At 38.2% G+C, this 25,618-nt stretch overlaps 1 protein-coding gene across 5 annotated transcripts in view; it reads left to right on the top strand.

The window, feature by feature from the left end:
• The window catches only part of LOC144309426 (gamma-taxilin-like), a 65,007-nt gene extending 52,573 nt beyond the window's left edge, over nucleotides 1–12,434 (top strand). For 3 of the 5 annotated variants that reach the window (XM_077890481.1, XM_077890485.1, XM_077890484.1), the window contains 5 exons: nucleotides 1,855–1,974; nucleotides 3,435–3,509; nucleotides 6,325–6,417; nucleotides 8,992–9,087; nucleotides 10,059–12,434. In XM_077890481.1, coding sequence (XP_077746607.1) covers nucleotides 1,855–1,974; nucleotides 3,435–3,509; nucleotides 6,325–6,417; nucleotides 8,992–9,087; nucleotides 10,059–10,367 — 693 coding nt within the window. In that variant the 3' untranslated portion in view covers nucleotides 10,368–12,434. Of the gene's footprint in view, nucleotides 1–1,854; nucleotides 1,975–3,434; nucleotides 3,510–6,324; nucleotides 6,418–8,991; nucleotides 9,207–10,058 lie in introns of all 5 variants that reach the window. The other 2 variants (XM_077890483.1, XM_077890482.1) reach the window with 2 other exon arrangements.
• Nucleotides 12,435–25,618: the final 13,184 nt, after the last annotated feature.

Genomic DNA, 25,618 nt, shown 5'->3' on the forward strand with positions numbered 1-25,618 from the left:
TACAACTAGTCTGGAAGTTCTGTGCTATCTAGCTTGAGAAGAAATTGGTGATAACTTGCTCATTAAATTTTGCTACTTTCAGAGTTCAAGTGTAGAGGGTCAAGAGCCTTTTGAATTTCCAAAGGGTACATTTCTCCACCTTCCTTATGTCTTGAGGGTAGTAAAATGTTGCATTAAGTGTCTTGAGCTGCTTGGAAAGCACATTAAAATTGCTAATTCAAAAATATTCTGACCCATTAAAAATGCTTAAAATTGTAAATTTTATTTGTGATTATTCACTTTTTAAAAGATTTTATTTATTCATGGGAGACACAGAGAGAGAGACAGAGACACAGGCAGAGGGAGAAGCAGGCTCCCCACAAGAAGCTGGATGCGGGATCTGATCCCAGGACCCCAGGATCACGCCCTGAGCCAAATGGAGACACTCAACCACTGAGCCACCCAGGTGCCCCAAGGTTGTAAATTTTAAAATGGTGTGTTTTGCTACCAAAAATAGCCCCAGAACATACCCAAAAACAATTTCTATGGCATTTATTCAGTTTCACTTCAAATTTTAGATTGTTTTAATTTACACGGGATTTTGAGTATTATTCTAACCATTCTCCTTCATCTTTTAACAGCAGCAAATCTGTGTTTAAGCATACCTAAGATGTCATATTATTTCACCCATCCTGAAGTGATAACAAGTCTCTTCAGTTAGAAACACAATGCCATTTTCACATCAAAATATTGAATAATAATTACTTAACTACTTGTCACTACCCACATTTTTCTGTTCTGCACACCCCTTTTTAAGCTTAAGTCCTCTTTTTCTTAAAATTTTCCTTGATTTTGTTGTTGTGACAAATGACAGCCTACTTCATTATTAAAGTGGCACATTCTGAAAGCATATGTTCAAATCATATTACATGTAAGTCTTATTTGTTTTAGATATTATAGAATTATCTCTCGTGTGTCCCCTTTTTTTTGGGAAATGGGGCCAGAATATAATTTAATAATCTAAAACTATTTTCAAAGATGCATCTGGTGCACTCCCCAAAACTTAAATTACTCATTGTTAACTAGCATTTCTTCCTTTCACATGAAACATGGAAACTAAAATGTTTTAATGTTTCTCTGAGTAGGATGTTCTGATGACGTTTTTATACAGAAATACTACCTAACAACTTAGTTTGGAGATAATAATGACCTTGTCTCTTGCCAACTGTTTGATATGCTCCAGGCACCAACCACCATTTAACAATGGTTAAATAGTATTACCATTGTATTGATTTTTACAGTAACTTTGGAAGGTACGTGTGTGGTTGTCCTTTACCGGTAAGAGAGCTGAGATTCATCAAGAAGTAGAATTTGTTCAAGACAATCTATTGATCCAAGATTCAGTTCCAGGCCATTCCTACCATTGTATTGTATTACTCTCTATACTAAGAAATTGGAGAATATTTAATAAGGAGAAAAAGTATCCAGGAATTGTGTATGTGATGAATGGGTTCAGTAGCTTGATCTCCTTATCCATCTGGGGGCTTTTGTTGTTGTTTGTGTTGATAGTTTGAGCCTGATTTTCAGTGTAGAGCAGAAATAGGAAATACAAAACTTGATTGGGTTAGACTCTGACAAGGATGGGCTCAGGTTAGTGGTCAGATGGAATCCTTTCTGCAGCTGTAGAGTGGTTTACAAGGTGACCTAAATAGATGCTCCTGCAAGGAGAAGGACAGAAAGACCCAATGTTATTATTATGGTAGTATGAACAGGAATGAATAGGGAAGGAAGTTATTGTAATTTGTGTTAAATCTCCTCACCAGTGTATATACCCTTTTTCATTAAGTGACGGAAGAAATTTTATATTTTCTGTAGCATATTGATAAAGTGTTCAAACATAAGGAACTGCAGCAACGACTTGTGGATGCCAGGCTTCAGCAAACAACACAGCTCATAGAGGAAGCTGATGAAAAACACCAAAGGGAGAGAGAGTTTGTAAGTTCTGTTTCCTAAAAACATCATTGCCATAATTGTAAGCAAACCATTTAAAATGCTTAAATTGATTCAGTATTTTACGTGGGCCTGTTTTACCCTCAAGATTGAGAAATGTTAGACTACAGTCAGTTTTTTATTTCTGATGAAATTTTCTTAAAAAGATAGACTGAGAAGTATTAGACCAAGAGGACTTGCACATGGTGATTTTGTTCACATGAAGAACATTATCTTGATTTTCAGGTACCAATCAGGTGCAAGAGTTGTGGCAGGTATTTGCAAATTAAGCCTTAAGACCTGTAGCAATAACTTTTCACACCAAGTTTACCAGATGAGGGTCTCCTACAGCCTATTACATCTTCTCTTAAATGAATAACTCAAAATAGGCAAACTGCTTAACAACTCTGGTACAGTTTTCTGGTAAAATTAAACAGAATTCTCTATTTACTTAAACATGCAATATTTTCCCCCAATGATGTACTCATATTATTTTGAGTACTTATGTATCAGTGATTGTGAACATAGTGAAATCTCATATTTAACATAATGCAAATCAAAATGTATATGCTTAAGTTTATTTAAATAAGATGTGGACTGTTCCATCCAGCATTTCATACTTCATTCAAGTAACCTAGATGCTGAGGTAATCAGGTTATGGAATGCTCAGTTCCTGAGTGTTCGTCAGGATCTGAACAACTCATACTAAAGTGTGATTTTAGGATTTAGAGAGGCGGATTTTTCATAGTGTGGACACGTTTATTTTACCCCAGCAGTGATACCTCATGCACAACTGATGGAACAGTTACCATTTCCAAGTTGGAGTATAAAGTGTGTATGTGTGTGTATACATATATATGCACATACATAACATGTATTACATGTATATACTTTCCTGGTTGATTCACAAACCTTTAAGTCTTATTTGCGCTGTGTGTGGCATTTTACTTCAGAAATTCAAAGATTGAATTTCAGCTACTGCCAACTGTACAACTTTATAATTTTCTTAAAAATCCAGGTATAAAAAGTAGAGCAACCGTCCTCTTCGTTACTTTTAGAAATGTAATCAAGAACTGATGTGTGTTTTCACTGCTGTGCTGCATGTATCCCTCATCTAGACTTGCATGGAATACAGGGGCTTTCTAGATACTGTCAATATTTGCAGCCATGTTTTGTGGTTTTAAGTGTAGATGCCTGATGTCGTACACCTAAACACAACCATTTAACCGTGAGTTTTACCTTACTACACCTCCAGGATACTCTTCCTCCTAAGCAGATTAAAAGTTTCTCCCACATTCCTAGGTGTTAGCAACTGGTGCATGGCCGTTGATGCAACAGGATGCATGACTTGTGGTTGTTGCTAAAATAACGAGAGGAAGCACTAACCCTAAGTATCTGGTCATTTGACATTTCAGCCACATGTGTAATTACTATTAGTGTTTTGCCAGAATGTTTCTGTTTTCTAGTTACTAAAAGAAGCAACAGAATCGAGGCACAAATATGAAGAAATGAAACAGCAAGAAGTACAATTGAAACAGCAGGTAACTTGACAACAGAGGATAGAATATGTGAGTCTTGTGGTCCCAGTCACTGCCAGCTAAAACTGAAAATAGATCTCTTGGAATATTTCTTTTCATTTATAGTAACTAACTCATTGTAAGTTGACTAAAACTTTTTTCAAATTAGCATGAAAAAGCCCTTTAGCTGCCAGCTAAATATGGATGGGTGGTGAGACTCTTTTTGGTCTCTTGTTTGTACTGTCCTAGCTTATTTTCTCCAGGATCTTTTGAAGTTTGTTCTCTGAGGAAAATAAAAGAGGCAGAAAATGTGTATTTTGTTTTATGTGTATTTAAAAAAAGACAACATATGCTTACACAAGTTCACTTGCTGATGAGTATATGTACTTTTTAAAAGTGAGAGTTGAGATTCTTTGTGTTTGAGTTGAGCCTTGATATGTGGTTGCTTTGTAAGGGATGAAGGAAACAGGTGCTGCATCCTCACTTCAAGAAAAGATCCAGGAAAGGTCATGCTTCTGTCTCTGAAAGTTTACTAATATCTACCTAGTGTTTAACTGCAGGAGCAATTGTATATTTGTCCATATAATGTATTTTTTTCATTAACCAAATTACATCCTGTTGAAAAAATATCACCTATTTTCAAACTTTATTAAATAATGTTTAACATAAGGACTCTCTTAGTTAGTTCTAAAATACATTCATATTAAGACTAGCACACATCATCATGAGCAACCCTTCTGAGTGCTCTTTCTCTCTTTGGGAACAGTTTTAATGTCATATTAGTGATAAAGCTAGTAGCCTCAGTGAAAATTCAGGTATCAGATAGGACAAATCTTCTGTTCTTATGAAGGATAGGTTATGAATCTGCCTAGCATGCTTCTAGAAACTTTCAAACCTCTTACTTATTAGTCCTATACAGTCAGAAGTCCATATAAAAGAAGATTGATGTGGAGAAGGTGTAATATGACTATATACAGCTTTGGAAGATGTTCTTTAATGTGGGAGCCATTGATACACACACAGCACACACACACACACACACACACACACACAAACACGTGCGCACTAAATTTTTCCAGTATAGGTCACCAAAGGACCTTTGATCAAGCTCTCAGGCAGTTCTGATTCTGTTGGAGTGTTTTCACTGCAACTTCTTCTATTTTCTGTGCATCTGCATCACTGTGGGTGATCTGATCATTATTTTGTTTCCTCTGCTGTAACCTCTTCCATTTCCTTGTTCCTAAACATGGCTGTTCTTTCCAAGATTTAGTCTCACCTGTCAGTTTCCAGCATTTGTTGAGGATAGAGTCACATTGGTGTGTGTTGACTGTAATGCCAGCATTAAGTCCAGGTGTGATGGTAGTTGCCACTTACTAACTACCCAGTGTGGGCCACCAGTGAGCTCTGAGATGGGACAGACAGTCTACCTGGATGGTGCATCATCAGTACATACAGATCATCCCCAGACTGCCATAACTTCTAATCTCTTTCCGGTGCCCAAACTGCTCCCTTTGTGTCCTTGAGCCAGTACTATTACTTATTAACCGCATGCCAGCACTCTCAAAGCCCTGACAGTGTGTGTCCCTCTATATAGTGCTCATAAGGCCTCCACCTATTTTCCACTTTGCTCCTGAGTTTCTATTTAGCCTGACCATTGCCTTCTGCTCTCTGTAGATATGATTTGGTTGTCTTACAGTCATCTTGTCTACTCTGTTACTAGTAATAGTCCTTTTAGTCTGTTTCTCCTTCCCATGTGCATCAGAGCTTGCTTTTAACTGCTTTTTCCCACATGACCCATCTGATGTCATGGCTGGGTGTTCTGGTTCCATCCTATCACATCCTATCCCTTCCCCATCATGGTCAGGTGGTTCTGTTTATTCTCATACAACACTGATGAAAATGGAGAGATACCACTTAAACTGATTCATGGCCTCTGATGGTCTTTTATTGTTTTCTAGTTTTCTTGGCAAAACACTGTAGTTCCCTTATCCTCCTTCCTCATCCTGAACATAATATAATTACATATTATAACATGGTTAAATATAATGTGTACCGTATAATGCATGTAATGTTATATATAAAATCAATTGCATTCCTATTTGGAGCTGGTCTCCACAAAGAGTTTCCCCTGGTCTACATGAAGCAATTCAGCCCACTCTGAGGCCCATAGGGCTCAGCACTCATCCAGGTGAATCTTTCTGTTCTGGCCACTTCTGTGTGTGTTCCTCCACTCCAGCTCCTTTCCTGAGGGGAAGAAAAAAGTGACTATGCTATATATTCTCTTTAGTCTGCTCAGCATTATATTCCCAGGTACAATTTAAAAATTCTCTGAGAATAGGAATTAAAGGAAAAATGGCATCTCTATCTTAATTTAGCTTTCCTTTTGCTTAACTCTGCTCTCACTAAATTCTTCATCCTCCAACCAAACCATTCTTCAGCTTCTGATTTGTTTTCTTGCCCACATTAAGAAAAGCTTGGTATCAAGCTAAGAACTATGCAGACTAGTGATATAAAAGAAGGATCTTTTCCAAAAAACAGTTTTTCAAATGTAAGGATAGGGGTGGGGAGTAATGCATAAAGCATCACAGTTATAGGAAATTTATAGGTATACGAAATTCTTAATTTTTATTATAGTTGACTTAATATAGCTAGTAAAGGTGTGAACGTTTCAGACATTTACAGTTAGATAAAATAAAGATTTCAAAAGTTTCAGAGTATTTCTTCTTTGTAGTACTTAAAACACATAACTAATGTTTGTCATCTTGTGTTATTTTGCAAGTCTTTGGGATTCTAAACTGCATATCTGGAACTCAGAATATCTGATACTTTTTTCCTGTAGCTTTCTCTTTATATGGATAAGTTTGAAGAATTCCAGACTACAATGGCAAAAAGCAATGAACTCTTTACAACCCTCAGGCAGGAAATGGAAAAGGTATTTACCTGATTTTAGTAGAATAAATACCACTAAATTTTTGAGGTCATTTTCAGTGTTATTAGTATTTGGGTGAGTTTATGTTGAACTGATATAATCTTAACTTTGTCGTTCCTGATCTTCGCCTGGCAAATTCAGACATTTTGCCATGAAATTACCCCAAGTTGCTCATGATCTTGATCCTCTCAAAACTTTAATCATCATTAAAAATTATTCTTTAAAGACATGTTACTATTAGACATAGGTTTTCTTTTAAAAAATCACTCAAGATGATCCCTGCCCCGTTCTTTCACAAAACATTATGTAAATTATTTTTTTTTAAAGATCCAGGTCAAGGGCTGTTATGATATATTTTGTTTGAAATAGATTATTTCTGAGGATCTAACCTAGCTGAGTGTATTTTTACTCTTTTAAATTTGATCCTTATATACAATGTATAGTGACGAACATCCTTATAAAATTTAGTTATTGCTATTCAGGTTCAGTTTAGAAAAATGTTTGGAGTCATTCTAGTTCAGAATGTGGGCTAAGTGGTAATTTTGTACAGTTACTTGCCTCTTCCCCAAATAAACATCCACCTTCATTTGGATCATGGACTGTTATTTGTGTTGTGTAACTTCCGTGGGGCAGCAATTTACCTTGGCATTTTCCCTCTTAAAATTGGGATTTAAGAAGAAATGGTAGTCAATAGATGATACGTTAACAGTAGAGCTGGCATTTTGTAGCCATTCAGTGCATATCAGGCATGATTGATGGTAGCTCTTAAACAGGGCTTGGGGGCACATACTCATTAGTCATATTTCTTAGATTAAATATCCTGGTCATCATTTATGGTAGACCTTGGGCAAGTTGTTGAGCTTTTCTGTTCCTTCATTGTTAAAAATGGGAATAGCCAAAGTATCTGCTGTATTTCAAACACTGCTTAGCCAGATGTGGTTTATGTATACAATGGAATATTACTCAGCCATTAGAAACGACAAATACCCACCATTTGCTTCAACGTGGATGGAACTGGAGGGTGTTATGCTGAGTGAAATAAGTCAATCGGAGAAGGACAAACATTATATGGTCTCATTCATTTGGGGAATATAAAAAATAGTGAAAGGGAATAAAGGGGAAAGGAGAAAAAATGATTGGGAAATATCGGAAAGGGAGACAGAATATGAAAGACTCCTAACTCTGGGAAACGAACTAGGAAGGGGAGGTGGGCAAGGGGTGGGGGTGACTTGGGTGATGGGCACTGAGGTGGGCACTTGATGGGATGATCACTGGGTGTTATTCTATATGTTGGCAAATTGAACACTAATAAATAAATTTATAAAAAATCAAACAACACTGCTTAGCCACCTTAAGTACTCCAGTAACCAACTCTAGGTATTTTTACACCCTGTAGTTTGTAGAATTTAGCAAGCAGCAGATTGTTTGTCCCTGCTGGTCCTTTGAGCTGACTGCGCCAGTGGAAGGGAAGTGTTAGCTGGATTCTAGCACAAAGCCTCCATACAAAGTTAGCTGGACTCTAGCACATGAGCGTTACTGATGCAGAGCAGCTTAGGGCCAGAGACTCTTCAGTGTGCTACCATTTTGGAGAATTCACTGTACTGAAACATATCCTCTCTGTCAGTGTCTTTAGAGGTCACGGTTTTTGGCACTGAGCTCACATCTTTCAGGAGCTTCTCCCATAGCCCTCATCCCATTCTGCCTTGTGGGACTTTTATGGGTAATTAGCCCTGGCGTAGAGCATTGGCTCTGCCGTATCATAGTTTCCCTTAACAGTGCCTGATGCAGGTTCTGTACTTGGAACAGAGCTTATGCGCAGACCAACAGGAAAGGAATACAGGAAAGATGCATGCTTGATGGCCGTAGCTGAATCTACGACCTATAACTGAATCTGGTATCCCATAGCATTAATTTAAGAACACACTTACTTTTACCCCCATTTTATCTCTAATATAATTTTTAAAGAATAGTCTTGTGAGTTGTGATGATGATTAAAGCTAACAATTTAATAATTTTAATATCCTGTTCCTGGTCACTTACCTAAATTATCTGGCCTCTGCTTCTGATACTGACAGTTTAATATTGATTCTTAACTCTCTTTAGGGGACTGAGACTAGCAGTCATTCCAAGAAACTGATGAATTAGTTTAATTAAATACTCGAGATCATTGACATTTTCTCATACAATTTAGTGAGAAGGTGGTCCCATTGCTAGCTCCCGCTAGCTGGAATAATGGCCCTCCAGCCTTAACTGACAGAGTTCAGAGTGTGGTGGTATCTGAGCTTTCCACATACTGCTTCCTCTGAAATTGAGGAGATCGAATTTGTTGTTCTTTTCATAATATGAAACTCCTCCCTACTTTGTTTCCTGCTGCTACCACTAAGGGCTTCTGCTGTTTGATTCTGCTAACAGCAGTCAAGCATAGCTACTTTTAGCAAGACAGGCACAGGTATCAGCTGGTTGAGGCAAGTGCACTAGATGAGGAGAGGGAGGGTGGGAGGAACAATATAAAATATTTTTGTGCTGAGCCAGGGAATGCAACTTAGAATTAAAATTTGCAATTCTGTTGATTCACAGATGACAAAGAAAATTAAAAAGCTGGAAAAAGACATGATAATGTGGCGTACCAAGTGGGAAAATAATAATAGAGTACTTCTGCAAATGGCTGAAGAGGTGAGAAGGTTTTACCTGATGCACAGTGAACACTCATTTATCTCCGTACTAACGGAGGCTGGACCTTCGGGAAGTTTATTTATATGGTCTGGAGTCTGCAATCAGTTAAGTTGTCTTAGGTGAGGTATCAGAATTGTTTTCGCAACTAATTAGCTCAGGGTTGTGTTATAGACACCTTAAAGTAATTAGATTTTGCTTTCTTCTACAGCAGACCTAGCTTATACAGACTAAGGCTTGTTAAACAGGAGGCTGTCCCCTGTTTTAGCAAAAACCTGACTTATTTTATCTGAGGTGTGGCCTCCCAAGTATCCAGGATATGTTCCTGTTGCTGGTTCAGAAGTCCACAACTTGAGAATCCCAGCTTTCCAGGGAAGACAACTTCAGATTGTCTTCAAATTCAGATTTCCTGTGAATGGCACACAGACTTTCAACTAATTTGCTTTTCTACCTTGACGTATTCATTTCCAAAGGCAGCAAAGTACCTTTTTTCAGGTTTGCTATAAAGTAAGAGTATATTCCATTTACAGTTACTAAATTTCTCACTTTGATAAACTGGTTAGGAGTAATTTATAATGTTTCATGAGTGAAGATATTAGGCTTTAAAAAAATGGTGAGAAGGAAGAGAAATTGAAGAAATAAGCATTTTTAATTAAAATCCCGAATTTTGTAAATACTTCATTAAGTCAACATAGGTAATTGCAGTCAAGAAGTGGATTTTCCTTAGTTCAAAGAAACATGAGAAAAAGAGTATTTAAGTTTTACATTGTTGTAGAATAATCGTAAGTGTTTTAAATATCAGTATAGAGTGAGGTCCAACAGATCACAAAAGATAGTTTACAGTGTGGCACAGATTTCTGAATTTCCTTTTCCTTTGAATGCAGTAATATAATTTCTGTTTACATGTAGAATTGGTGACATGAATTCTGTCCTCTCCTCCATCTCCACCCCCCCCACCCCCCCCCACCCCCCAGAAAACTGTCCGCGATAAAGAATACAAGTCCTTTCAAATAAAACTGGAACGGTTAGAGAAGCTGTGTAGAGCTCTCCAAGCAGAAAGAAATGAGCTTCGTGAGAAGGTCGAAGTCCTGAAAGAGCAGGCCTCTGTAAATATAGTGGATGTACGTGTGATACAGTCCTGCACTGCTCCTCCAGTTTCTCAGAATGAGTTGAAGAGTTCTTCTAGTAAAACTGCAAGAGTCGACCTGGATGCTAAGGTTGAGGGAGTGAATGAAACAAAATGTAGCTCCCAAGACACTTTATCCATCTCTTCCAGGCACTGATTGTTGAATAAGATGAAGTGTGATCACTGTATTGAGTCGTATTTTGTATATGACTTTTCTGTAATAGTTACTGTTGGTTTTGTGATGAATGTTCTTACTTTTTTCTATTATATCTGTATTTTTCAAGAACTGTTGGGCTGTGTGGTACAGGAGGCTGCTTTGCAGTTTTACATTGTTTTAATGTATACACTAGGAAACTATCAGCTGTATCAGACATCTGCCTTACCTTCCCGTTCACTGCAAAAGTGTGTCCCTTGTCTTATCCTTTCACTTTGTGTGTTCATTTGCCTTAACCCTGCCCCTTGTAATTATCTTTAAATTGAAAGTTGTTCCAATAATGGTTTCCCTATGTGGAAACAAATAGTGATTTCAGTTCTGCAGTCCATTGAAACAAAAAAAGAAGATGACAACATAAGGACTATTAGTCTTATCTAGTAGTTCATTTAGATGCCCCATGAAACAAGTATAGCATATTTGATACAGACTTTTTAATGATACTTTTATCACTTGCAAATTGAGATGACTGCAAGTCTTGACTTTCTCAAGATTGTAGCAGGATATGTACATGAAGCTGTTACTCCTAAAGAAAGTAGCATATGCAGACAAGTAATTGGACAAACAGGTTTCATGCGAGTCTCTAAGAAAAATAGTTCTACTTTCGTTTCAGCTTGGAACACATTTAAAGAAGAAAGTAGATCTTTGCATTTACAATGGCAGAATTTCTAGAATTTGTACTTTTGTTTCTTACTTTTTATTTCAGTGTTCAGAAGCTAGTTTTGCTTATGTGTTCTGGTCACATTTATGAGCTAAAGTGGGTTGAAAATTAGAAGTTATTTAATAGGTAAAACAGCCTGGAGTGTGAGGTAATTGTAAACTTTTGCCACTGACACAATAATCAAGGGCCAGACAGTGACGAAAGAAATGTACATGAAGTTGGAGAACTATAGTCTGCCAAGATTAGCAAAACCAAATAACATGCTCCAACAACATTTTAAAAGCCTCTCAATTAGCCATTAGCTACTGAGTGAACTATTGGACACACTACTATGAGGGGGAAGTGAAGGTTATGTGTCAGAAATAGAATTTACTTAAAAGTAATGCTAATGATCATATTGCACCAAAACCCCACTGCATGTAACCTTTTAACATCTTATCAAGGTAGTTATGTGTTCCCCACACTTGTTTGTGGCACTTGTTTTGTATGGAAGGTAAATCTTGGGGCTGAAAGCAGTGTGCTTCAGAGCATTTGGTCTACTGTTTTGGGTTTACAAGGTATATATTAGGTATTATTGTGTGGAATAATACAATACCTTGAAATGATGTGAAATCTGTTTGGAAAGCATTTGGATTCCTTTCAGAATTTTTCCTCTGGTTAGCAAGAAAAAATGAACCTTTATGACAAGGATTTTCTTCCAAATGGCTTTGTAGTATTTGCAGTATCTGTCTACTGTGTCCTGGAACAGGACTTGTTCAGCCCATCTCTATATTGGCTTAGATACGGCTGCTTTCATACCACAATATTGAGTTGAGCAAATCTTAAAGATTTACTATTGGACGTTTCTTTGTCAGCCCTGTTTAAAAGCTCTGCAGCAATCCCAAGAAAAGTTTAAATATTGCAGTCTTTTAAATTATGTTTGTTTGCACCATTTTGTGGAATGCTATGGAGTTATAAAATCAATAGTGTCAGTGAACTCCAAGGTGTAGAAAAAAAAATGGCTTTACAAAACAGGGCCATTTCATCTAAAGATGTAGAATGTACATTTTGTGTTCATGAGACCAGTATTTTTAAATTACATACAACTGTCTTACCACACCTGGTTTTCACAGTTCATCTCTCAGGTGTTACAGAAATATCTACCTCTTTAAACTTATAACTGAAGATAACCCAAAAAGCGATGCAGTGCTAAATAAACTGCTTTATTTTTACAACTCACATCTTTCATGAAGATACAAAATTGATGAAACGGTCATATTTTGCTTTTCAAAGACATTTTGTAGAGATTTTTCACTAATGTGAATCTTATTTTACCTACTCTGTTAAGGTTGAATAAATATGTGATAATTTAACAGCTCTTGTGTATTCTTTATACTGAATGTGACTTCACTTGTAACATTTAAACTCAAAGATAATTGTTCTAAATAGGTGATTTCCCAGGTCTTAAAACACAGCTAATTAATTATTGCACAATTAAATAAGCCGAGGAGGTAGAGGAGATCACCTTTTGATGTTGGTAAAAGCAATTTTATTCCATCAGAGCATTGTATGCAATTCCTCTCATAGGTGATTGTAGATGATGTATATGGTGTAACTCCTGGCAGGATGTAAAAAAACTGCTAGGATTAAGAATTTCTGTGGCCCTAGCTGACCTTATCAAGAGACACTTGTACACAGAATGTCATTTGTGTCTTCTTATTGAATTAGTTGTTGATAATAAAAAGTACGGTTGATCTAATATATATATATATAATATATATATATATTAATATAAACAAGTAGGTGAGTATTTTCTACTTGAACAACCTAAGAGAAAGCTTGTATCCTGAGTACTCTTATACTTCTTATACTTCTTATTGAATTAGTTGTTGATAATAAAAAGTACAGTTGATCTAATATATATTATATATTAATATATATTAATATAAACAAAATACTCATACTTCTTATACTTACTTAGTTGTTGATAATAAAAAGTACAGTTGATCTAATATATATATTATATATATATTATTATAAAAAGTAGGTAAGTATTTTCTACTTGAACAACCTAAGAGAAAGCTTGTATCCTGAGTACTCTGTTAAGGCACAAGTGAAGAGACAAAAGGGAAAAGTAACATGGGAAATGCTAAGAGTTTGGCCCTGCACCGAAACAACCAAATTTCAAAAGTGTTTATGTCAAAGAACGTTAACTAGTAAGTGAAAAGGTAGTCTATTTCTAAATCATGTATCTGACTTAAGGATATACTCTTCAGAAGATAGAACTCATAACAAGACAACTTGGTGGAAGAACTTGGATAGATATTTCTCCAAAGACCCTATGTAATAATTAGCACGTAAACGAAGCTCAATATTAGTAATCTTTAGTGAACTGTGAAAGATCAAGATCATGAGACACCACTTCATATTCACTAGGCAAAATATGGAGTACATGTGGAGAAATTGGAACTCTTGTAAATTGCTTAGGGGAATGTAAAATGGTGGAGATGCTGTGGAAAAAGTTTGGCTGCTCATCAAACAGGCAGTGAGTGACATCCCAAGATGTCAACATAGGTCACTGTCAGTTTTGCTCCCCCTCACAAGAACCACCACAGCTCTTCGTGGACAAGACACCACTGAGAATCCTAGAAGATGCAAGGGAGGCCAGAGCAACTCCCTGCGTATTAGAGGCCATGACACACTGTATTAGAAGGGTCAGAGGAAAGGCTACATGCCGATCTCCTTGGCCCTCCCCCAGACCAGTACAGCAACATGAGGACAGGTCTCTGTGAGCTTATGGTTCTCCAGAGGAAAGAAAGAACCCAGAGTGGGCAACTAGCCCCGTCCCCCTCCCTGCCACTAGCATTGTGGGTCACTTGTGGGAGGTGCCACTCTGACCTCACAACATGTAGACTGCAAGGGAGTCTGCAGGACCCAGCCACTGGGAATCTGTGATGGAGAAGGGGGAGGGGCTCGCAACAACCAGCAAGCACAGCGGTCTTGGCAGACCAAGTGCATACCTGCAGTGCCCAATATTCCCAGCTGGTGGCTTTGCTCATCTGCAGAACCAAGCTGAGGCTCTGCTCTGATTAAGGAACCCAGCAGGATGCAGCTCTGTGTGACTTGGGTCCTTGAGTGCTGCCAGCCATAAAATTTGGTTGGCTCCTGTGCAGCAAAGGTGCTGAGTCACACACACCCCCGTCGCCCCCCCTCTGCTGTGGAGACTGCTTTCCAGCCCCAGCTGAACTTCAGGGATGCTGACAACTTTTAGAAGTTGTGTGACCCAGTGGCAGTTGAACTCAGAAGCTGACAGGTGGAACCAATAATTTGCAGAACAAAGTCAGTGGCCCAACTCAACCAGGGAAATTGGGATGCCATTTGGCTTGACTTAAGATGGTAAATGAAGAGATCTGTTGGCTTTAGAACTGTTTCCCCCACTGTGCCTGGGAAGGGAAGCTAAATTATAGTGTCTCTCATCAGTGAATACAGACTTCTTTCAGCCTATCCTACAAAGAAACTTGACAACATGTGAAGCTGTGTAGCCCACTCAACAGCTGTATGTACAGTGGCACTTGAAAAGAGAGCACAGCCTGTGGCCTTCCCCAAATACAGAGCAAAACTGGTGGCCTTCCCTGACTAGGGAATTTAGTGCATACTCAAGCCTCATTTGGGCCCTCTAGCAATGAATGGTACAGGACATGGGTCCCTTCCGGCTGCCCTGCCATGTCAATGCAGCTAATTTATTGTCCCGCTGAGTATAGTACCCAGTCTTCACAATCTACGAAGTGTGGCCACAGAACCCAGGCAATGTAGAATCCATCTTACAGCCTCACTTGTGTAGTGTTACCTACATGTTGTCAATTAGAGACATACCCTCTACCCCTGTCCTCAGAGCCCCCATGCCTGCCCAAAAAATATGCTCTAATGGTTGGTTGGCTCCATTTCCAGCAAAGTAAACCTGTAAAGTCTAGAAGAGGAGCCACATTACTCAAATGCACAGATGCCAATGTAAAGAATCAAAAGATGACAAGAAATCAGGGAAACATGCTATCACTAAGTTTCAAAGGAAACTAATACAGCTCCGATAACTGACCTTAAAGAAATGGAGAACAGTGAGCTCTCAAAGAATTCAGAATAATCTTGTTAAGGAAGGTTACAGAACTACAAGAAAACACACAAAAACAAGTAAATGAAACAGAAAACAATGCAGGAACAAAATGAGAAATTTGCCAAGGAAATAGTAACCATGGAAAAAGCCAAAAGAAATCCTAGAGCTGAAAAATACAACAACTCAAATGAAGAATTCAACAGAGTTTCAAAATCAGACTCAACCATGCAGAAGAAAGAATAAGTGACCTGGAAAATGGACATTTGAAATGCTCCCCTGAGAGAGGAGTGAAAAAAGAAAAAAATAAAACATGAGAAAGAGAAAGCCTATGGGATTTCTGGGACACAATGAAAACAGTATTTGCATTGCAGGAATTGAAGAAGGAAAAGAGAGAGAAAAGGACAGAAAATATATTTGAAATGCAAGCTTCCTGAGTCTGGGGAGAAAAATGGGAGAAACATACAGATGCATGAGGGCCAAATAGGGTTACACAGAGACACACTGTAATTAAATTGTCAAAGACAAAAAGAAGGAATTCTGAGAAGATGGAGGATCCTAATCTCATGTCACCCCACAGACACACCTTGATAACACCCACATCAGAGCAGATAACCCAGAAACAGACCCACAGGACTGTCCACAGGAGGGAGGGACACCTTGGGTTTGAAAAAGGATGAGGACCACATCCCCACACCACTACACCTGGCACCCAAGGCGTGGGTGACCATAACTGTGAAGACAAATGTCCGTAACATTTGGCTTTGGAAATCAGAGGGGTTTAACTTTACGAATCCTTAAAACTAGCACAGTTCAACACCTGGAACTTTTTAAGTATCAGTGGGCTCAGCTCTGGGGAAGTTAGAGGGTGTGAGGAAACAGTCTCTACCCATAAAAAGACAGTACGACAAACAGCACAACTGAGATACAGCATAGGAGCAGCAGTTTAAAAAATGCATGGGGGCGGGGGGATCCCTGGGTGGCTCAGCAGTTTAGTGCCTGCCATTGGCCCTGGGCGCAATCCTGGAGTCCCAGGATCGAGTCCCATGTCGGGCTCCCGGCATGGAGCCTTCTTTTCCCTCCTCCTGTGTCTCTGCCTCTCTCTCTCTCTCACTCTCTATCATAAATAAATAAATAAATAAATAAATAAATAAATAAATAGGAAAAAGAAAACAATGCATGGCGTATTTGGGAGGGACATTTGTTTGCTAATCTCAGAAGCATGTGCTGGAGGGAGAGGGATCTTTGGGGGACTCCTCCAAGAACAAGAGCTGGAGGGCATCGTTTCAGTCCCCTGCCCTGGATACTCAAGAAATCTACACAGCATGAACACTCATCATCTAGTTGGCTAATAGCACACTCTGCCTCCATACTCTTCTGTAGGCCTGCATCCTCTGACTTTCCCTGAGCAATTCTCCAAAGCACCTACGGTTACCTCCCACAGGAGACCTGTGCAAACCTTGCCAAAACCATGCACCCCAGCCCTGCATTCTCCTGCAGACCTGACATCTCCCTGCCCCTCTTGACCAGAGTCCAAATCCATAGAGATGCCACAGTATGGCAGCATGTAAGCAGCCCCTACAGGGACCAGCACCACTCTGATGTGACCCTTGCCCCAGGAAAAGATCACTATACACATCCGTCAGACTGTAGTCTTAGCAGTGAGCTGGGTGCATATATCTGGTCTGACTGCAGAGAGAAAATGAGGATGTAGAGGAATACCAAAATCTCAAAAGAAAGAACAAGGCAAAATCACAGCAAGAAAGCTAAATAGAATAGAGATAAGTAATATATCTGATGAAGAATTTGAAGTAAATGTCAAAAAGATATCACTGGACTTCAGGAAAGAGTGGAGGATTTCAGAGACCCTCAACAAAGATAGAAAACAACAACAAAAACAATCGGAAATGAACTCATTAGGAAATTAAAAATGCACTGGAGGGAATAAAGAGTAGACTAGAAAAAACAGAAGAATCAATCAATGAGCAGCTGCAAGACGGAGTAATGGAAAGCAACCAATCTGAACAGGAGAAAGAAAAACAGGATAATAAAAAAATGAGAATAGGCATGGGGTGCCCGAATGACTCAGCTGAGTGTCAAATTTTGATTTTGGCTCATGTCATAATCTCAGGGTCATAAGATCAAGACCCACATCCAGCTCCATATTCAGTGGGGCATCTGCTTCTCTCCCTCTCCCTGTGTCCTTCTCCCTTACCTCCTCACCCCCTCCCCCTCACATAAATAAAGACATTAAAGAGAGAGAGAGATTAGGTTAAGGAAATCAGTGACTACATTAGGCATAATAACATTCACATTTAGAGAATCCCAGAAGAGAAGAAAGAGAAAAGTGGGAAGAAAGTTTATTGAACAAATAATAGCTAAAAATATCCCAAATCTGAAGAAGGAAACAGAGTTGAATCCAGGAGGCACAGCAAACTCTCATCACAATTGCCCAAGGACATCTACGTCAAGACACATAGTAATTAAAATAGCACATAGTAGTGATAAACAGAAAAATTTTAAGAAGTTACATTCGAGGAGAACTTCTAAAGGGTTTAAGTTGATTTTTCAGCAGTAGCACCGCAGGTGAGAAGGAAGTGGCATGATATATTCAAAGCGTTGGAAGAAAAACAAAAAACAAAAACAAATCTGAAGCCAAAAATACTTTATCCAGCAAGGTCATTTTTCAGAATAGAAGCAGGGATAAAGAGTTTCAAGGACAGAGAAAAGTTAAAGAAATTCATCACCATCCACCTGGCTTTACAACAAATATTTCCCTGAGTGGAAACAAAAGACCATAAGCAGGAGTAAGAGAAATAGGAATCACAAAAGCTATGAGATTTAACATATCAATAAATATACACAAGGGATTCACACAAATAAGAGAATTTAAAGTATGACTTCATGTACCTAAACTGTTGGGGCAAAGGAGTAAAAACTTTTGTGATTTAAAGATGGGTTAAATTTAAGTGGCCATCAGATTACCAAATACACCAAAGGGCAGCCACAAATCAGGCACGGATAATAGATATGCAAAAATAAAACTATTCCAAGTACAACAGTAAGAATCTTCAATCATGAGAGAACTAGAGAAGCAAGAAACAAAGAACTACAAAAACAATCATAAAAACACAAGTAACAAAATGGCAGTGAATACATACCTATGAATAATTAATTTCCATCTAAATGAATTAAACACTCAAAGTGGGGATCCCTGGGTGGCGCAGTGGTTTGGCGCCTGCCTTTGGCCCAGGGCGCGATCCTGGAGACCCGGGATCGAATCCCACATCGGGCTCCCGGTGCATGGAGCCTGCTTCTCACTCTGCCTGTGTCTCTGCCTCTCTCTCTCTCTCTGTGACTATCATAAATAAATAAAAAAAAATTTAAAAAAATTAAAAAAAAACACTCAAAGTAAAAGACATGACAAAAGAAACAGCTCTCACATTTGGGGAATATAAATAATAGTGAAAGGGAATAGAGGGGAAGGGAGAAGAAATGGGTAGGAAATATCAGAAAGGGAGACAGAGCATGGAAGACTCCTAACTCTGGGAAACGAACTAGGGGTCATGGAAGGGGAGGAGGGTGGCGGGTGGGGGTGACTGAGTGGCGGTCACTGAGGGGGGCACTTGACGGGGTGAGCACTGGGTGTTATGTTGGCAAATTGAACACCAATAAATATAAATTTATTATTTTAAAAAAAACGAAACAGCACTCATATCTATGCTGCCTACAAGACTCAACTTACTTAAGAAACTTGCAGATTCATATATCACGATTAAACATTAGCAAATTATTTCCATTTCAGATAGTTAACTTGGCTTGGGAAATTAAACTTTAAATAAATTTTAAATAAATTTTTCTAGAATAAGAAACTGGATTCTATAAAATCTTAAGGAAAAGAGCCAAGATTAATTCTTAATCTGTTAGATATTTTGTAACATTACAATATTCCTTATCTTAAAAGAATTTGTTTTATTTAAGTTGTTTTCATCACCAACTACAATCCACATACATGTGTGGCTATGGATATGAACTCTCAGTGTACCACTGCTGGCAAGTTTCTGGCCACAGTAAGGGCAGATTTTCTCCTTTTCTCCTGTATGTGTCTAAATGGAAAGGAATAAAAAGGGTTCATGATAAATATAAAGATTTCGGTAAAGATGATTAAGTGCCTCTGACAATGTAAATCCTTTTTTTCCAGGATTATGTTTCATTAAAATGATATAGTATCACAATGAGATTTTAAACAATTTATCGGGAGTATTCCCACTGGTTCGAAAAAAAAAAAAAGGCTCAAACCCTTAGATCATAAATTAGTGCTAATTTGAAAATAATTCTGCAGTTTACTTTTTAAGCTTCTATGGAGCCCCCAAGTAAAAATGATTAAGTTATACAAAAACCAGTATATGTTGGCAAAACCACGTAATCAAAATGGGATTACAGCTGCCCTTGGCTGCTGTCAAGAAACACTTCCTTAGAAACATTTTCCACATTCTTTGTGTGTATTTAACTCTTGAGAACAGAATTAATCTCAATAAAGTAATCTGTTATTTGCATTAAAAAAATGAAACTTGCAGATTCAGAGTGAGGTGACGGAGTAACATGTATCATGCAAATGGAAGTGAGAACTCTAGGGTAGCAATACATATAAAAAAATAGGTTTTAAGGGTGGAGAAAGATAGCAGAGGAGTAGAGTCTTCAATCACCTGATCCCACCAACTTTAAAAAAAAATTTCTTTAATTGGACTTCAATTTGCTAACATATAGCATAACACCCCAGCTCATTTCGTCAAGAATCCCCCACAGTGCCTATCACACAGTTAGTCCAACCCCCCACCCACCTCCCTTTCCGCTACCCCTTGTTTGTTTCCCAGAGTTAGGTGCTTTCATGGTTTGTCACCCTCATTGATATTTTCACTCATTTTCTCTCCTTTCACTTTTATTCCCTTTCACTAACTTTTCTATTCCCCAAATGAATGAGACCATGTAAGGTTTGTCCTTCTCCGATTGACTTATTACACTCAGCATAATATGCCCCAGTTCCATCCACGTTGAAGCAAAAGGTGGGAATTTGTCGTTTCTAATGGCTGAGTAATATTCTATTGTATACATATACCACATATTCTTTATCCATTCATTTTTCAATGGACACTGAGGCTCCTTCCACAGTTTGGCTATTGTGGACATTGCTTCTATAAACATCGGGGTGCAGGTGTTGCAGAGTCTCACTGTATCTATATCCTTGGGGTAATATCCCAGCAGTCCAATTGCCGGGTCATAGGGCAGATCTACTTTTAACTCTTTGAGGAATCTCCACACAGTTTTCCAGAGTGGCTGTACCAGTTCACATTCCCACCAACAGTACAAGAGGGTTCCCTTTCTTCACATCCTCTCCAAAATTTGTTGTTTCCTGTCTTGTTAATTTTCCCCGTTCTCACTGGTGTGAGGTGGTATCTCATTGTGGGATCGATTCGTAGTTCCCTGATGGCAAGTGATGCGGAGCATTTTCTCATGTGGTTGTTGGCCACATCTATGTCTTCCTCTGTGAGATTTCTGTTCATGTATTTTGCCCATTTCATGATTGGATGGTTTGTTTCTTTGGTGTTGAGTTTAAGAATTTTTTTTTATAGATCTTGGATACTAGCCCTTTATCTGGTAAGTCATTTGCAAATATCTTCTCACATTCTGTAGGTTGTCTTTTAGTTTGTTGGCTGTTTCATTTGCTGTACAGAAGCTTTTTATCCTGATGAATTCCCAATAATTCATTTTTGCTTTTGTTTCCCTTGTCCTCATGGATGTACCTTTCAAGAAGTTGCTGTGGGTAAGTTCAAAAAGGGTGTTGCCTGTGTTCTCCTCTAGGATTTTGATAGATTCTTGTCTCACATTTAGATCTTCCATCCATTTTGAGTTTATCTTTGTGTATGGTGTAAGAGAGTGGTCTAGATACATTCTTCTGCATGTGGATATTCAATTTTCCCAGCACCATTGATTGAAAAGACTGTCTTTTTTCCAGTGGATAGTCTTTCCTGCTTTGTCGAATATAGTTGACCATAAAGTTGAGGGTCCACTTTTGGATTCTCTATTCTGTTCCATTGATCTATGTGTCAGTGTGCCAGTACCACACTGTCTTGATGACCACAGCTTTGTAGTACAACCTGAAATCTGGCATTGTGATGCCCCCAGCTACGGTTTTATTTTTTAAAAATTTCCTGGCTATTGATGGCAAGGAAGGAAGCTGAGGAAAAAAGAGAAACAATTAAAAGATCATGAGAAAAGGTTAAGGGAAATAAACAAAAGCCTCAGAAGGAAAAATCTATGTTTAATTGGGGTTGCAAAGGATGCCGAAAAGGGACAGAGGACCAGAAAGTGTATTTGAAGAAATATAGCTGAGAACTTCCCTAACATGGGGAGGGAAACAGGCTCAGATCCAGGAAATAGAGAGATCCCCCTCCAAAAAAAAATCTGTAAAAACTGTTCAACACACCAACATTTCATAGTGAAACTTGAAAATGCCAAAGGAAAGAGAAGTTCCTTTAAGTAGCAAGAGACAAGAGATCCCTAAACTTTATGGGGTGAAGTATTAGGGTAACAGCAAACCTATCCACAGAGACCTGGCAGGCCAGAAAGGGCTGGCAGGATATTTTCAGGGTCCTAAATGAGAAAAACCTGAAGCCAAGAATACTTTATCCAGCAAGGCTCTCATTCAGAATAGAAGGAGAGATAAAGAGCTGCCAAGATAAGCAGAAACTGAAAGAATATGTGACTACCAAACCAGTTCAGCAAGAAATATTAAGGGGGACGCTATAAAAGAAAGAGGAAGTCCAAAGAAACAATCCACAAAAACAGGGACTGAATAGGTATCATGATGACACTAAATCATAACTTTCAATAGTAACTCTGAACGTGAATGGGCTTAGTCACCCCATCAAAAGGCACAGGGGTTCGACTAGATAAAAAAAGCAACATCTATCTATTTTCTGTCTACAAGAGACTCATTTCAGACGTAAGGACATCTACAACCTGAAAAAGATTAGGGAACCATGTACCATTCAAATGATCCTCAAAAGAAAGCAGGGGTAGACATCCTCATATCAGATAAATTAAAGTTTATCCCAAAGACTGTAGTAAGAGATGAAGAGAGACAATATATCAGACTTAAAGTATCAATCCAACAAGAGGACCTAACAATCATGAATATTTATGCCACTAATGTGGGAGGTGCCAAGTATATCAATCAACTAATAACAAAAGTTAAGATATACTTAGATTATAATACACTTATACTTGGTGACTTGAATATAGCACTTTCTACAATGGCAGATCTTCTAAGCACAACGTTTCCAAGGAAAAAGGAACTTTAAATGATACACTGAACCAGATGGATTTCACAGATATCTACAGAACTTTACATCCAAATGCAAATGAATACATATTCTTCTCAAGAGCACATGGAACTTTCTCCAGAATAGACCACATACTGGGTCACAAATCAGGTCTGAACCGATACCAAAAGACTGGGATCATCCCCTGCATATTCTCAGACCTTAATGCCTTGAAATTAGAACTAAATCACAACAAGAAGTTTGGAAGGACCTCAAACACATGGAGGTTAAGGATCATCCTGCTAAAAGATGAAAGGGTCAACCAGGAAATTAAGGAAGAATTAAAAAGATTCATGGAAACTAATGAGAATGAAGATACAACCGTTCAAAATCTTTGGGATGCAGCAAAAGCAGTCCTAAGGGAGAAATACATCGCAATACAAGCATCTATTCAAAAACTGGAAAGAACTCAAATATAAAAGCTAACCTTACACATAAAGGAGCTAGAGAAAAAACAGCAAATGGATCCTACACCCAGCAGAAGAAGAGAGTTAATTAAGATTCAAGCAGAACTCAATGAAAGCCAGACTAGAAGAACAGTGGAACAGATCACCAAAGCAGGAGTTGGTTCCTTGAAAGAATTAATAAGATAGATAAACCATTAGCCAGCCTTATTAAAAAGAAGAGAGAGAAGACTCAAATTAATAAAATCATGAATGAGAAAGGAGAGATACTACCAACACCAAGGAAATACAAACTATTTTATTTTATTTTATTTTATTTTATTTTATTTTATTTTTACAAACGATTTTAAAAACATATTATGAACAGCTATACGCAAATAAATTAGGCAATCTAGAAGAAATGGACGCATTCCTGGAAAGCCACAAACCACCAAAACTGGAACAGGAAGAAATAGAAAACCTGAACAGGCCAATAACCAGGGAGAAATTGAAGCAGTCATCAAAAACTTCCCAGGACACAAGAGTCCAGGGCCAGATGACTTCCCAGGGGAATTCTATCAAACGTTTAAAGAAGAAACCATACCTATTCTACTAAAGCTGTTTTGGAAAGATAGAAAGAGATGGAGTACTTCCAAATTCATTCTATGAGGCCAGCATCACCTTAATTCCAAAACCAGACAAAGACCCCACCAAAAAGGAGAATTAGAGACCAATATCCCTGATGAACATGGATGCAAAAATTCTCAACAAGATACTAGCCAATAGGATCCAACAATACATTAAGAAAATTATTCACCATGACCAAGTAGGATTTATCCCTGGGACACAGGCTGGCTCAACATTCATAAAACAATTAATGTGATTCATTATATCAGCAGGAGAAAAATCAAGAACTATATGATCCTCTCATTAGATGCAGAGAAAGCATTTGACAAAATACAGCATCCATTCCTGAATAAAACTCTTCAGAATGTAGGGATAGAGGGAACATTCCTCAACATCTTAAAGCCATCTACAAAAAGCCCACAGCAAATATAATTCTCAATGGGGAAGCACTTGGAGCCTTTCCCCTAAGATCAGGAACAAGACAGGGATGTACATTCTCACCACTGCTATTCAACATAGTACTGGAAGTCCTAGCCTCAGCAATCAGACAACAAAAAGACATTAAAGGCATTCAAATTGGCGAAGAAGAAGTCAAACTCTCCCTCTTCACCGATGACATGATAGTCTATATAGAAAACCCAAAAGCCTCCACCCCAAGATTTTTAGAACTCATACAGCAATTTGGTAGCGTTGTAGGATACAAAAAAAATGCCCAGAAATCAATGGCATTTCTATACACTAAAAATGACACTCAAGAAGAGAAATTAAGGAGTAAATCCCATTGACAATTGCACTGAAAGCATAAGATACCTAGGAATAAACCTAACCAAAGAGGTAAACGATTTATACACTAAAAACTATAGAACACTTCTGGAAGACACAAAGAGATGGATAAATATTCCATGCTCATGGATTGGCAGAATTAATATTGTGAAAGTGTAAATGTTACCCAGGGTAATTGACACATTTAATGCAATCCCTATCAAAATACCATGGACTTTCTTCAGAGAGTTAGAACAAATTATTTTAAGATTTGTGTGGAACCAGAAAAGACCACGAATAGTCGGGGGAATTTTAAAAAAGAAAACCATCTCTGGGGGCATCACAATGCCAGATTTCAGGTGGTACTACAAAGCTGTGGATATCAAGACAGTGTGGTACTGGCACAAAAACAGCCACATAGATCAATGGAACAGAATAGAGAACCCAGAAGTGCACCTTCAACTTTATGGTCAACTAATATTCGACAAAGCAAGAAATACTATCCACTGGAAAAAAGACAGTCTCTTCAATAAATGGCGCTGGGAAAATTGGACATCCACATGCAGAAGAATGAAACTAGACCACTCTCTTTCACCATACACAAAGACAAACTCAAAATGGATGAAAGATCTAAATGGGAGACAAGATTCCATCAAAATCCTAGAGGAGAACACAGGCAACACCCTTTTTGAACTTGGCCACAGTAACTTCTTGCAATATACATCGACAAAGGCAAAAGAAACAAAAGCAAAAATGAACTATTGGGACTTCATCAAGATAAGAAGCTTTTGCACAGCAAAGGATACAGTCAACAAAACAAAAAGACAACCTACAGAATGGGAGAAGATATTTGCAAATAACGTATCAGATAAAGGGCTAGTTTCCAAGATCTATAAAGAACTTATTAAACTCAACACCAAAGAAACAAACAATCCCTTCATGAAATGGGCAAAAGACATGAAGAGAAATCTCACAGAGGAAGACATAGACATGGCCAACAGGCACATGAGAAAATGCTCTGCATCACTTGCCATCAGGGAAGTACAAATCAAAACCACAATGAGATACCACCTTACACCATTGAGAATGGGGAAAATTAACAAGGCAGGAAACCACAAATGTTGGAGACGATGCGGAGAAAATGGTACCCTCTTAGACTGTTGGTGGGATGTGAACTGGTGCAGCCACTCTGGAAAACTGTGTGGAGATTCCTCAAAGACTTATAAATAAACATGTCCTACGACCCAGTTATTGCACTGTTGGGGATTTACCCCAAAGATTCAGATGCAATGAAACGC

This window comes from Canis aureus, chromosome Y (genome assembly GCF_053574225.1).
Source record: "Canis aureus isolate CA01 chromosome Y, VMU_Caureus_v.1.0, whole genome shotgun sequence".
NCBI lineage: Eukaryota > Metazoa > Chordata > Mammalia > Carnivora > Canidae > Canis > Canis aureus.